Source organism: Antechinus flavipes, chromosome 6 (genome assembly GCF_016432865.1).
Source record: "Antechinus flavipes isolate AdamAnt ecotype Samford, QLD, Australia chromosome 6, AdamAnt_v2, whole genome shotgun sequence".
NCBI lineage: Eukaryota > Metazoa > Chordata > Mammalia > Dasyuromorphia > Dasyuridae > Antechinus > Antechinus flavipes.
This window is the reverse complement of record NC_067403.1, coordinates 195,784,645-195,797,150: the sequence shown is the minus strand read 5'-3', so window position 1 is coordinate 195,797,150 and position 12,506 is coordinate 195,784,645. Positions and strand designations below refer to the sequence as shown.

At 31.3% G+C, this 12,506-nt stretch overlaps 1 protein-coding gene across 2 annotated transcripts in view; it reads left to right on the top strand.

Moving 5' to 3' along the window:
- The window catches only part of NSD2 (nuclear receptor binding SET domain protein 2), a 123,844-nt gene that overhangs the window by 79,160 nt on the left and 32,178 nt on the right, over positions 1 to 12,506 (top strand). For both annotated transcript variants that reach the window (XM_051965984.1, XM_051965983.1), the window contains 6 exons: positions 405 to 536; positions 1,096 to 1,219; positions 7,374 to 7,574; positions 8,754 to 8,933; positions 9,380 to 9,536; positions 9,693 to 9,898. In XM_051965984.1, the coding sequence (XP_051821944.1) occupies positions 405 to 536; positions 1,096 to 1,219; positions 7,374 to 7,574; positions 8,754 to 8,933; positions 9,380 to 9,536; positions 9,693 to 9,898 (1,000 nt within the window). The remainder of the gene's footprint in view (positions 1 to 404; positions 537 to 1,095; positions 1,220 to 7,373; positions 7,575 to 8,753; positions 8,934 to 9,379; positions 9,537 to 9,692; positions 9,899 to 12,506) is intronic.

The window sequence follows — 12,506 nt, the reverse complement described above, 5'->3', positions numbered from 1 at the left end:
ATATAAGGAAAAAAAAAACAGACACTTGGTATTAACATCTTTTACTTTATACATTTGAATTTGTTTGGGATTCAAGTGGTTTAGTGGGGTAAGTCAAAGCCCCAAAACTTTAAAACATGTTATAGTTTTCAAAAATAAAACATTGATATTTTTGTTATTGAGTATAGTTAGTTAAATAAAAGGTTATTTAAGAATGTTGCTAAATCTTAGGCATAAGACAACTTCTATACTTGTAGGTATAAAAGTTGTCACATTTAAATTCAGTAATAAAGGGAAATGTTTATGAAGTATTCTTTGTATATTAAATCATTTAACAATAACTAGTATGTTTTTTAAAGCAGAATACAATCCCTTGTTTTTTCTCATGGCTATAGTGAAATATAATCCATACGCTTCATCTTCAGATCTCAGATGGTCAAGGAGATGAACCTTCAGAATCCCCATATGAAAGTGCAGATGAGACTCAAACTGAAATATCTATATCTTCTAAAAAGTCTGAACGAGGAACTACAGCTAAAAAGGAATATGTTTGTCAGGTAAGCTGAAATCTTTCATCATTTTGTAATCATTCAGTGATTTTTGGCTATGCTTAAAATGTCTCTATTTTGCTTTTTTTGAACCCTTGTATTTTGGATTACCAAAAAAAAAAAAAAAAAAAAGATATAATCTACTGTAAAACATGCAATTAAGTTGCCCTAACTTGTTGTGATTGTTAATTTGTGTTTGAATCATTCTGAGTAGAAATGTGAGAGGTAAAAAAATAAAAACTATTATGATCCAAGTATGACACAACTAGTGTTTTGGTCCATAGAAATGTCTTGTGAATTAATCATTAATGGCTTTAAGCCAAAAATTTATGGTATGATATTTTCTATGAATATTTGATCATGTGTTTGAACTATAATTTCCATATAATTTTAGTTAAATTTGAGATTGGCTAGTCAATGTCTATGTTTATAATTGACTTATGAATGTTTTATAATCTGTAGTATTTGGCGTGTGTGTATTACCCCTAAATAACAAATTGTGCTTAGGACAGGAAAAATGGGGAGAGATCTTTGTAAATGTTCAACATTTCTGCTTTCTATTTAAAAGCTTTGTGAAAAATCTGGAAATCTCCTACTTTGTGAAGGACCCTGTTATGGAGCTTTTCATTTATCCTGCCTTGGGCTTTCTAGAAGACCAGAAGGAAAATTCATTTGCAGTGAATGTACTTCAGGCAAGTTTTTTGTTCAGAGCTTTTAAAAAAAGTTTTTAATTTTAAAAAAGAGAAATTAAGAGGATTTTTCTGATGATTGTATTTGAGATCGTGTGTGTGGACACCCTGTATATTTGAACTATTTTCAATATTGTTATGTCTAAGAAAATAAGTAGTACCCTTTCCCTTTCATGTCATTGCTACCTATTTCTTTTTTTCATTCCTGAGAATTTTCAATCTATCAAAATACTCTAGATGCTATTAAGTTTGCAGAATTTTCATCCTATTTCTTTTCATCTCTGGACAATAATAAAAAGCAGTAAATAATGCTACATTTAAAAAAGTAGTTTCTTAAACAAAAGTTTGAGATGATACTTTTAAATTGTTAAAGTTGACTCATATATGCTTTTACTTCAGTCTTGAATTTTTTGCACAATCATTTAAATTGTCCATTTAAAAACTAGAATGCTAAAGTATCCTTGACTTACATACCTAAAGAGAGAAAAAAACTATCTGGCTATACTAAAATTGTGATAAATATTATTTTAATCAATGGCCTATTATTTTAAATGAAGAAATCTTTCTTAGAAAATACCAGTATCCCTTGCAGTAAATTGTCATGATGATCAAAATCATCCATAAATGATTATCTCAGTTCAAACTTTTTGGCCCACTCATTTCAGATTAGAATATCATAAAATTGTAATACTACCAGAGAATTTGGTGAGATATGACAGGTTTTTGATGGAACATTTTCAGAAAATTCTTTTTTAATTATGGTGAAACTATGTTATTTCCAGTTGTACAGTTTTGGAATTTCTGATTAGTATATTTCACTTTGGTTGTATTATCTATGAAGAATGGGTTCAATGAGGTCATGTGGCATAGTGGAATAGAGAGACCACAAACATATTGACTATATAACTAAGGAAATATTTCTAGGCAGTTATCTAAGAAATGAATTGAGGGCAGGTATTGTTCTTTATTGGTAGGGGGAATTTCTTTGCCAGAAGATCACTCTGTCAATGAAATTGCTTCATTCCCAAATCATAGGCAAGTCATGCCTACCTACCTTCCTTCCTCCTAAATTTATAAAGGCAGGAGATTCTGGAAAGGTGGATGAGTAGGTCAGAAAATTCTAAACTTTCCAAATTTCCTCCACAAATGACAAAATAGCATATCATGGTGAAAATTGGGGAAGAGCAGTGGCCCTCCTAAAGCAACTGGAGAAGACCCAAAGAAAGACCTTTGGGAAAGAGGTTTGGCCTGAGTGAAGAACAACCATCTTCAGACTTATCTCGACTGAAATGACAAACAAAAAACTTGAGGGGCAACTGGGTTAGGAGGTAGTCTCAGGCACAGGTATTCTCACCTCATGCTGTGGGCAGGGGAGAACTGAAGGACCTTCAGCTGCTAAAAGATGTCAGTCTTAGCTGTGCTGCTGAGACGCAGTCCTGAACTGAAGTGAGTGCAGAAGCAGTAGGAAAGAGACTTTACTATGGCACTTAGTGGAAAGGTGAGCTCTTGGTTTCAGGCCCAGGATAGAGGGAAGAACTAAAGGTTTTAACTAAAGAACACTGGAGGATCCTCAGGGAGCAAGAGCATTTCCAGCATTGTGTGACACGAGCCCCAGCTGTGGCTTGAAGGGAGAAAGGAGTGCCGAAGTTGAGTCCTGGACAAATCTCAAAAAATAACTTAAGAAGTATCTGAAGTCAGAAGCACTAGTCTCTATACCCCAAGACTACAGGTTACCATAATAAACTGCTAAAAATAAAAATAAATAAAAGTGAGCAAGCAAAGAAGAAAGAACTCAACCATAGAAAACTACTATGAGAATAGAGAATAGGGTTCTTTTTCAGAAGAGAATACTGAAACATTTAAAAAAGCTTCTCTTTTACCCCAAAGAGTAAATGTCAAATAATCAGCTGCCCAAAAATAATTCTTGAAAGAATTTTGGCTTTTTTTCTTCCCTTCCCCCTTCCCTCCTGCAATTGGGGTTGTAACTTGCCCAGGTTCACAAAGCCAAGAAGTATTAAGTGTCTCAGGCCACATTTGAACTCTCAGGTCCTTCTGACTTCAGATGCTGTATCCACTATACCACTAGCTGCCCCAAGAATTTTAAAAGGCCTTCAAAAATCAAATGAGAGATTGCAGAAAAGTTAGAAAGGAAAATAGGAACAATTCAAGCAAGTTATAAAAGGAAAAGAAAGTCAACCAATTGGAAAAGGAGATCCAGAATCTTTTTTTTTTAATAATAGCTTTTTATTTTCAAAATACATGCAGATAGTTTTTAATATTCACCCTTCAAAACCCTTTGTTCCAAGTTTTTCTCCTTCTCTTCTTCTTTCCTGCTCCCCTAAATAGTAAACAATCGAGTTAAACATGTGCAATTCTTCTGTATATATTTCCCACATTTATCATGTTGCACAAGAAAAATCAGACCAAAAAGGGGGAAAAATGAGAAAAAGCAAGCAAACAACAAAAAAGGTGAAAATATTATGTTGTATGCATTTTTACTCTTTAAGTTGTTTTTGCTTGCATTTTATTTTCTTTCTAATTTTTTTTTCCTTTTTGGTTTGATTTTTCTTGTACAGCAAGGTAATAGTATAAATATGTGTGCAAATATTGGATTTAATATGTTTTAACATAAATTGAATTACTTGCCATCTAGGGGGGAAGATGGGGAGGGAAGGGAAGGTGGGAAAAACTGGAACACAAAGTTTTGTAAGGGTTAATGTTGAAAAATTATCCATGCATATTTTGAAAATAAAAAGCTTTAATGTTTTAAAAAAAAAAAAAAAGAAAAAGAAGAAAATATGTTGTCATCCATAGTCCTGATACATCTTTCTGGATGCCGATGGCTCTCTGCATAACAAGTCCATTGAAATGGCCTGAATTATCTCATTGATGAAAAGAGCCAAGTCCGTCAGAGTTGATCATCACATAATCTTGTTGCCACAATGTACTATATTCTCTTGGTTCTACTCACTTCATTTAGCATCACGTCTCTCCAGATCATTTTGAAATTATCTTACTGGAGATCTAGACTCTTAAGGAAGAAAATGACTCCTTGAAAACTAGAATTGAACAAGGGAAAGAAAGTGACATTACGATACACCAAGAAATAACAAAAGAAAATAAAAAGAATGGAAAAAAAAAGAGAATGTGAAACATCTCATAAGAAAAACTGATCTAGAGAACAGAACAAGAAGACAAAGCATAAAAATTAAGAGTATTTAAAAGCTATGGTTAAAAAAAAGAATCTTTATACAATAATTCAAGAAATAATGAAAGAAAATTGCCCTGAAGTTTTAGAACAGTAGGAAGTAGAAATAGAAAAAAAAAAAATCTACTAATTCTCATATCCCAGGATGAAAGCCTACAAGAATTATCACAGCCAAATTCCAAAATCCTCAGGTTAAAGAGAAAATATTAGGGGCAACAAGAAGAAAACCATTCAAAATACTGCAGAGCTACATGCAATCTAGCCTTTTGGTAGCAACTACTCTAATAATTCATGGGTCTTGGATTATTATATATCAAAGAGCAAAAGAACTTGTGTTGCAACGAAGTTTGATTATAATCCTGAATGAAAAAAAAAGAATTTTCAGTGAATGGACAGGCTTTCAGGACTTTATTGTAAGAAGACCAAAATGTAATAGAAAATTTGACATAGAAGATCAAGGAAACATATAAAACAAACATCAAAAACAAATTCCAAGGGCTTCAAGAACAATTAGTAAGACTGTTATTAGTAATTAGGTAGATTGAAAGAAAAATGGGGAAGAACCAAGTATCATCTGGTGATTCTAAAAAATAAAATTGTGTAGGAAAAGAGCAGTTAATCTCATACAAATGAGGTATGAGAGGAAGAACTGATACAAAAGAATCAGATAAGGGTAGAGGACTGGTAGTGCTGGAGCCCTACTGTCTCATCAGATTTGGATTATAGAGGGAACAATATATACATCTAGATAGGGTATAAAAATTTTTTCTAAGTTTATAAAGAGATAAAAGTGTGAGGAAACAGGATAAAGGGATGGTATAGAAGGGTGTATAAGATTTAGGAGAGTGGGGGAAGAAAAAAAGGGAGGAACCTTTAAAGGAGTAGTTAAAAATAGGAAAAAGGAGGGTGGGAGAGAGAATATGGGAAAGATTCTTTTAAAGGTTGTGGAATAGAGAAGTAGTGGTTAGAAATAAACTAGAGGGAGGAATAGAGTAAAAAGAGGACAATAGAGAGGAAAAATAGGTGAAGAGAAATATACAAATAGTAATTATGTTTTTGAAAGTGAGTGGGATGAATTCACCCATAAAATAGAAATGGATAACAGAATGGATTAAAAATCAGAATCTGACAGTGTCCAGCTTATAATAAAAACGAAATATACACAGCAGAAGCATCTGAATTATTTTTTATGTGGTGCTCCTAATATTTTCTCCTTAACCTGAGTTTTTGGGAATTTGGCTATCATATTCCTATAAAAAATTAGAGATACACACATTTTAAAATGAGAGATATGGAGTTAAAATAAAGGAATGGAGTAGAATAAATGTATTGAAAAAGCAGATGATTAGTTAAAAGAAACTGCATTATGATAAAAGGTAACATAATGAAGTAATATTAGTACTACACTTATATGTACCAACTACCATACTGTCTAGATTTTTAAAAGAAAAATTAAATGGATTATAGGTGAAAATAGGTAGTAGTACTATAAATAGTGAGGGACTTTATTTCTAACCAAAAAATAAATAAGAAAGAAGTTAAGGAAGTGAATAAAATTTAAGATAAGCTAGACATGATAGATATTTTAAGTGAATGAATGGAAATAAAAAGGAATCCACCTCTTTTTTAGTGATATATGGTACTTTTACAAATATAGAGTGTATATTAGGGCATAAAAATTTTGTAATTAAAAACAATATTAAATCCTTTATTTCCATACAATGTTTTATACAATAAAAATTATATTTAATAAAACTAATTGGAGCCTGAACAACCTAATCTTAGAAAATTGTTTTAATTAAAGAAAAAATAGTAGAAACAAATAGTAATTTCATTAAAGAAAATGGCAACAATGAAACAACATATCAAAACCTATGGGATACAGCAAAACTAGCAATTGGAGAAAAATTTATCACTAAGTGCTTATATTAATAAAAAAAGAGTTGTAAATAAAAAGCTATAATAAATAAAAAAGAGAAAGAACAGACCCAACAGAAGTGGGTATGCAATTTAAAAAGAAAATTTTTAAAAAGAACAAATTAAAAACCTCCAATTAAATATTAAATTAGTAATCCTAAAAAAAGGTGAAATTAATAAAATTGTGTAAGTAAACCATTGACTTAATAAGTAAAGCTAGAAATTGTTTTTACAAAAAAAATCAATAAATGAACTCATTAATAAGATTTTTTAAAAAGAAAAGAAAACCAAATTACTAGTATCAAACATGAAAAGGGTAAATATATCTTATACAATTATAAATTCTAATGATTATTATGTGAGATTTTTATTATCACTTGGAACTTTTTCTTACAGTATTGCTAATGGTTTTAGCTAATCTGTGTCTTTATTAGGTATAAAATTATATTTCTTCCAAAATATTATATAATAAAGACTTTATTCTAATTTAGTTAAGCTTCTTCCTTAAGCACACTGTGAAATCTGACAGAATAATTAATTTAAAGCTTATTTTTATCATGAGTGATAACTAGATCTTTTTTTAAAATTGCAAAAGACTTCTTCAAGAGGTTTTTATTTTCCCTTCACCTAGGGATCTTTAAGCAAATTTTGAATGACTGAAAATTGAAGTTGTTTTAGAGTGGATTGTTATTAATGTTTGGGTCTGAATTATGTGGTTTCTTTGATTCCCTCCTAACTTGAATATTCTATGATTGTATGAAAAAATAAGCTGCATTATTACATTTAGTGTTTTTCCAGCTGTGTGTCTGTGTTCAAGCTCAAACTTCAAAGAATGCTAACCTATTAGTAGGCTTTAAAGTAGTAGTTAACATTTTTTTCTCCTCTTCCCTCCCAAAAAGAACTTGAAAACTTGATCCCTTTAGAGAAGAAACATTTCTAGACTTAATTTTAGAATGATTTAAGTATTTAAACTGTACTTTAACTTAACACTAATATTTCTCTATACTCAACTTTCCCTTTAATCATTATTAGGGATTCACTCATGCTTTGTTTGTAAAGAGAAAAAAACAGAAGTGAAACGCTGTGTTGTATCCCAGTGTGGAAAATTTTACCATGAAGCATGTGTGAAAAAATACCACCTTACCGTATTTGAGAGCCGAGGATTTCGTTGTCCCCTCCACAGCTGTGTAAGCTGTCATGTAACAAATCCTTCAAATCCAAGATCATCAAAAGGTATTTTGTTATTTTTCAGTTGTTTCAGTCATGTCTGATTCTTCATCACTCTCTTTGGGGTTTTCTTGGCATTGATACTGGAGTGTTTTTCTATTTCCTTCTCCAAATCATTTTTATAGATATAGAACTAAGGCAAACACAAGTGTCTCAAGCCAGATTTGAACTTGCCAAGATGAGTCTTATTGACTTCAGGTTTGGTCTATTCACTGAACCTTTTTTTAGGTTTAGAGCCTTGTAAAATTAATTTTTATTAAAATGAGATTAGTATTTTTCCCGTCCCTCCCCCCAAAAACTAAATTCATAGGCTTTTTCTTTTGAACTAGACAAATTCAAATGATAATGACACCCCTCCAAAAAAAAAACCAAACCTTTTCACCTTGTTTTTTGTTCTCAGTGTTAGAGAAGCTTTATGGTTCAGCATTCTTGAAAGAAAGTTTAAAGTTTTGATTGATTGCTTTCCCCTTAAAAATTACTGATGAATTTTTTCCATTGAGAATTGTTTTCCCTACCTGAAGACCTAAAAAAAAAAAAGAAAAAAAGTGTGACATTTCTTAAACAATTTAACAAAGTAAGGGTACTCTTTTTTTGGCATAATTGAGTGTCTTATCTCATTGATAATTTGCAGCTTCTCATTTTTTGTTTCTGGGTTGTTTTTCTGTTTTCAATCAGATATATGTCCCAACTATATTAAATATCATTAATACAAGTTTGAAATGTCCCAGTGTAATTTAACACCTCTCTGCTCCCTGGTCCCAGTCTCTGATAAATTTATTTATTTTAACCAGTTGGGGCTAAATTCCATATTAGCCTATTAGGCTTAAATACCTTTGTAAAGCTTTGCTCCAGTAATGGATTATGGCATGAAAATTATTCTGGATATTTGAAGTTTGCCTTAATACAACACCAGGTTCAACAGCCCCATCTGTTTTTCTGTCATTTAAATATAGGCCTGATTGATAGACTTTGTTTATTTGTTGAAGGATCAGCCTCACTGAATCAGAAGAGATTTATCACTAAACAGTTGGTTCTACCAGGTGATGAATTATTTTAGCCATATAGGATAACTGTGTTCTAAGGCATGAACAGGTTGTGATTAGTACTGGGGGGACAGAGCACCTGCATGGATTAAATCAGAAATCTTGAAATATTGTTGCATTTAAACATTTGTGTACTTGATAGGTAAAATGATGCGATGTGTTCGCTGTCCTGTTGCTTATCATGGAGGAGATGGCTGTTTGGCTGCAGGTTGTTCAGTGATTGCATCTAACAATATTATTTGCACTAATCATTTCACTGCTCGGAAAGGAAAAAGTCATCATGCTCATGTGAATGTGAGCTGGTGCTTTGTGTGTTCAAAAGGTAAGGGGTTTTTGGTTTGTTTCATTTATATTTAATGTATTGTTTGGATATTTTTTAAAAATTATTTTACTGAAAGTAGTTTTTCAGTGCAGTCATTTTATAGTTATCACATTTTAAAAGTGCTAAAATTGCAGCAATAGGGTATGAGTCCTTTGGTGACTTTTCACAACTATCAGCAGGCAAATACAACATAATAATAATTTTGCAATTGTGGGTTGTATGTAAGAAAATATTTCAAATTAAAATTAGAGCAAAATATAATGATGGTCTGAAAAGTTAAACCTTCAATATATCAAGATGTCAACATTTACAGTTTTATATTTTTCTTAAATTAATTTTTCAAAGTCAGTTATGTCACCATGAATTTTGTTACACATTTTGAGAAGTTAAATGAACGCCTGAATTGCAGTAAACAGAGGCTAATTAAAGTTTTTCATTTCATATAGGAGGAAGCCTGTTATGCTGTGAGTCATGTCCAGCAGCGTTTCATCCAGACTGTTTGAATATTGAAATGCCAGATGGGAGTTGGTATTGTAATGACTGCAGAGCTGGAAAAAAGCTTCATTTTCAAGACATCATTTGGGTCAAACTTGGAAATTACAGGTCTGTTTGATGAGTAAAAATTCTTGCTGATTATATATGCTATTCTCTTTTTTAGTCTGTTCCAGTTAAATTACATTAAATTCTGAAAAACATTTAATATTGGCATTCCTATCCATGAAAGATTTTAAATATATAATTCTTTTGTTTGTTGTATAGATGGTGGCCTGCAGAAGTTTGCCATCCAAAAAATGTTCCTCCAAATATTCAGAAAATGAAGCATGAGATTGGAGAGTTTCCTGTGTTTTTCTTTGGGTCTAAAGATTATTACTGGACACATCAGGCACGAGTCTTTCCTTATATGGAAGGAGATCGGGGAAGCAGATATCAAGGAATTAAAGGAATTGGAAAAGTCTTCAAAAATGGTATCAAAATATAAAATATGTTGTTTTGCTCTTTTGTAAAATGTATGTCTTTTGTTCATTCTATTAATTGATAATCCTCTATCTTTTTTCTTTGAAAGTATACAGAGAAAAGAAATAGAGCAAGCATGTTACATTTGCATTTTAAGAAAAACTAAATTGTACATACTATGAGGAGTTTAGAATAGTGATACTTTTTTAGTAGAGGAATAGTTTGCATAAAGCTATATCCTGGGATATTACATATTACACATGATCATTATTTTCAAGAATTAATTATTTTAAATGTTTTCTGTATTCTTTTATCTTACATAAAAATTTTATTTACTTTTTAATACAGAGAATTTGCGGTCCATAAAATACATTTTCATATTCTGGTTTTATTGCAAAGGAAAAAGGAAATTTGATATATTGTATCTATATCACTGCATCTATAAAGAATATAGTTTAACATATTGGATTACATGCCATGTAGAGGAAGAGGGGGTGGAATTTGAACACAAGGTTTTTCAAGGGTCAATGTTGAAAAATTATATGTTTTGAAAATAAAAAACTTCAATTAAAAAACTTTTAAAATATAAAAAATAAGATTAAAAATAGTTTAAGCTGAGATATAGTCAAATTCATAAATTCAGTAAAATCTTTTATTACAAAGTTTTACTGCAATTGTTTTTCTTCAAGCTTTGATATTGGGCATAGTGTGCTTTGATCCTTATTTAGCCCAGTAGGAGCATAGATTTAGAGCTTAAAGGGACGTTAGATGTCATGAAGTCCCATCCCTTCATTTTACAAATGAGTAAAGTAAACATAAGAGAGGGTATTAGGACTTGCCCAGGAAATGGAGTCTGTGAGAGCTAGGATTCAAATTCCTGTGCTGTGGTTCTTATCAGGACTCTTTACATTGTATTACTTACCCTGCCTTTCATGTTCTATTCTTAACTATGTTCACGTATTCAAAATCTGTTGCAGGACTAATCTGTAATATTCTTTATATTTGTTTTAAAAATTTAGGTTTTCTTTCTTTCGTATGTTTGGATTTATTTTTAGGATGAGTACAAAAATATCCTTCATAACCCTCATGGGTGACATCACTACCTAGCTTTCATCTATCTTCTTAGCTCTAGTTCCACATCAACAATTTCCTGCTGGGCATCTCAATTTGAATCTCTTATAAACGTTTTTAATGTATTATGCCTAAAATAGAACTCATCCTTTCCCTAAAATCCAGCCCCTCTTCTAATTTTCCTATTTATATTGAGAATATCATCATATTTCTAATCATCAAGTTTGTAATCTATTTCATCCCCAATTTTTAACTTTCCCTCACTATTACTCCGATTGATAGTCAATTGCCAAATTTTGTTTCTACCTCTGCATTATCTATTGTATCCATCTTAATGTGTCTGTTCACAATATCATCCTAGTTCGTGCCTTTTGTACCTCTTACAGTGGCTTTCTAATTGGTCTGTCTTCTACATGGCTGCCATATTGATCTCCCTAAAACAAGGGTTTTATCATGTCATTTTCCTCTTCAGCATGTTTCAGTGGCATCTTATCTCCAGGATAAAATTAAAAATTAATGCTTTTTATTTAAAGCCTTTCCTAATCTAATTCCATTGTACTTTTCTGGATTGATTTCACCTTATTGTACTTCACCTATACTAAGTGGCCAGTTTGCTTCCTTCTCAAACATAACATTTCTCCTGACATGGCTTTATTCAGCCCTATTGAGGTACTTGGATGCTTTCTTTCTTTAGCTTAATAGAACATCTATAGTCCTCAATATTCTTTGCCTCCTGTCAGAAAAAGGCAAAAAAAACAAAGAAACAAACAAAAAAAAAAAAACTCACCACTCTGGTAGACTTTGTGTAAGATTTTTTTATTTGTCTGTATTTTTTCTTTTCCCTCAGCAAAATGTATACTCCTTAAGAATAATTTTTTTTGACCTTTGCATTCCTAACACCTTGCATAGTGCTAGTATCTAATAGATACTTAATAATTCCTATGGAATTAATTTTGTTTCAAAATTATGGATACAAATAGGGATGGAACCTATGATTTCATTGGTACTGGGAAGTTCAAAGGGAGGAAAACTCCCTCTACCAATGCAGATGGGCACTTTTCTCTGTAATTTGTAGTAAGAGTAGTCTGCAGTTCTGAAAGATTGATACTTTCCCAGGGTCACACATTTAATAGGTGTTCTAGGTAGCTCTCTTGCTTCAAGGCCAGTGCTTTTCTATATACCATATTAATTTCAGAATTAGATTTTAATATTTGTCCAAATTTATGAACTATTACTGAGTTGTCAGATGTAACTAAATACCTGGGTTATTAAATAGAAGAGTTGTTTTTAAAAAAATAGAACATCATTAATAAAAACAGGAATTTAGACAGGTTTTTTTGTTTAAATGAAAGTTTAAATTATGAACAACATTCAGAATAAGAAAAATGCAGGCTAGGAAACTTTGTATTAAGCACATTTGATAAAATTCTGGCATTTAAAATCTATAAGAAATTTGATGTCAGAGCCATTTTTAACAAGTAAATGGTCGCAGAACATAAACAGAAAATTCTCAAAATAAATAACAAACTTACCAGCAATTATTTGAAA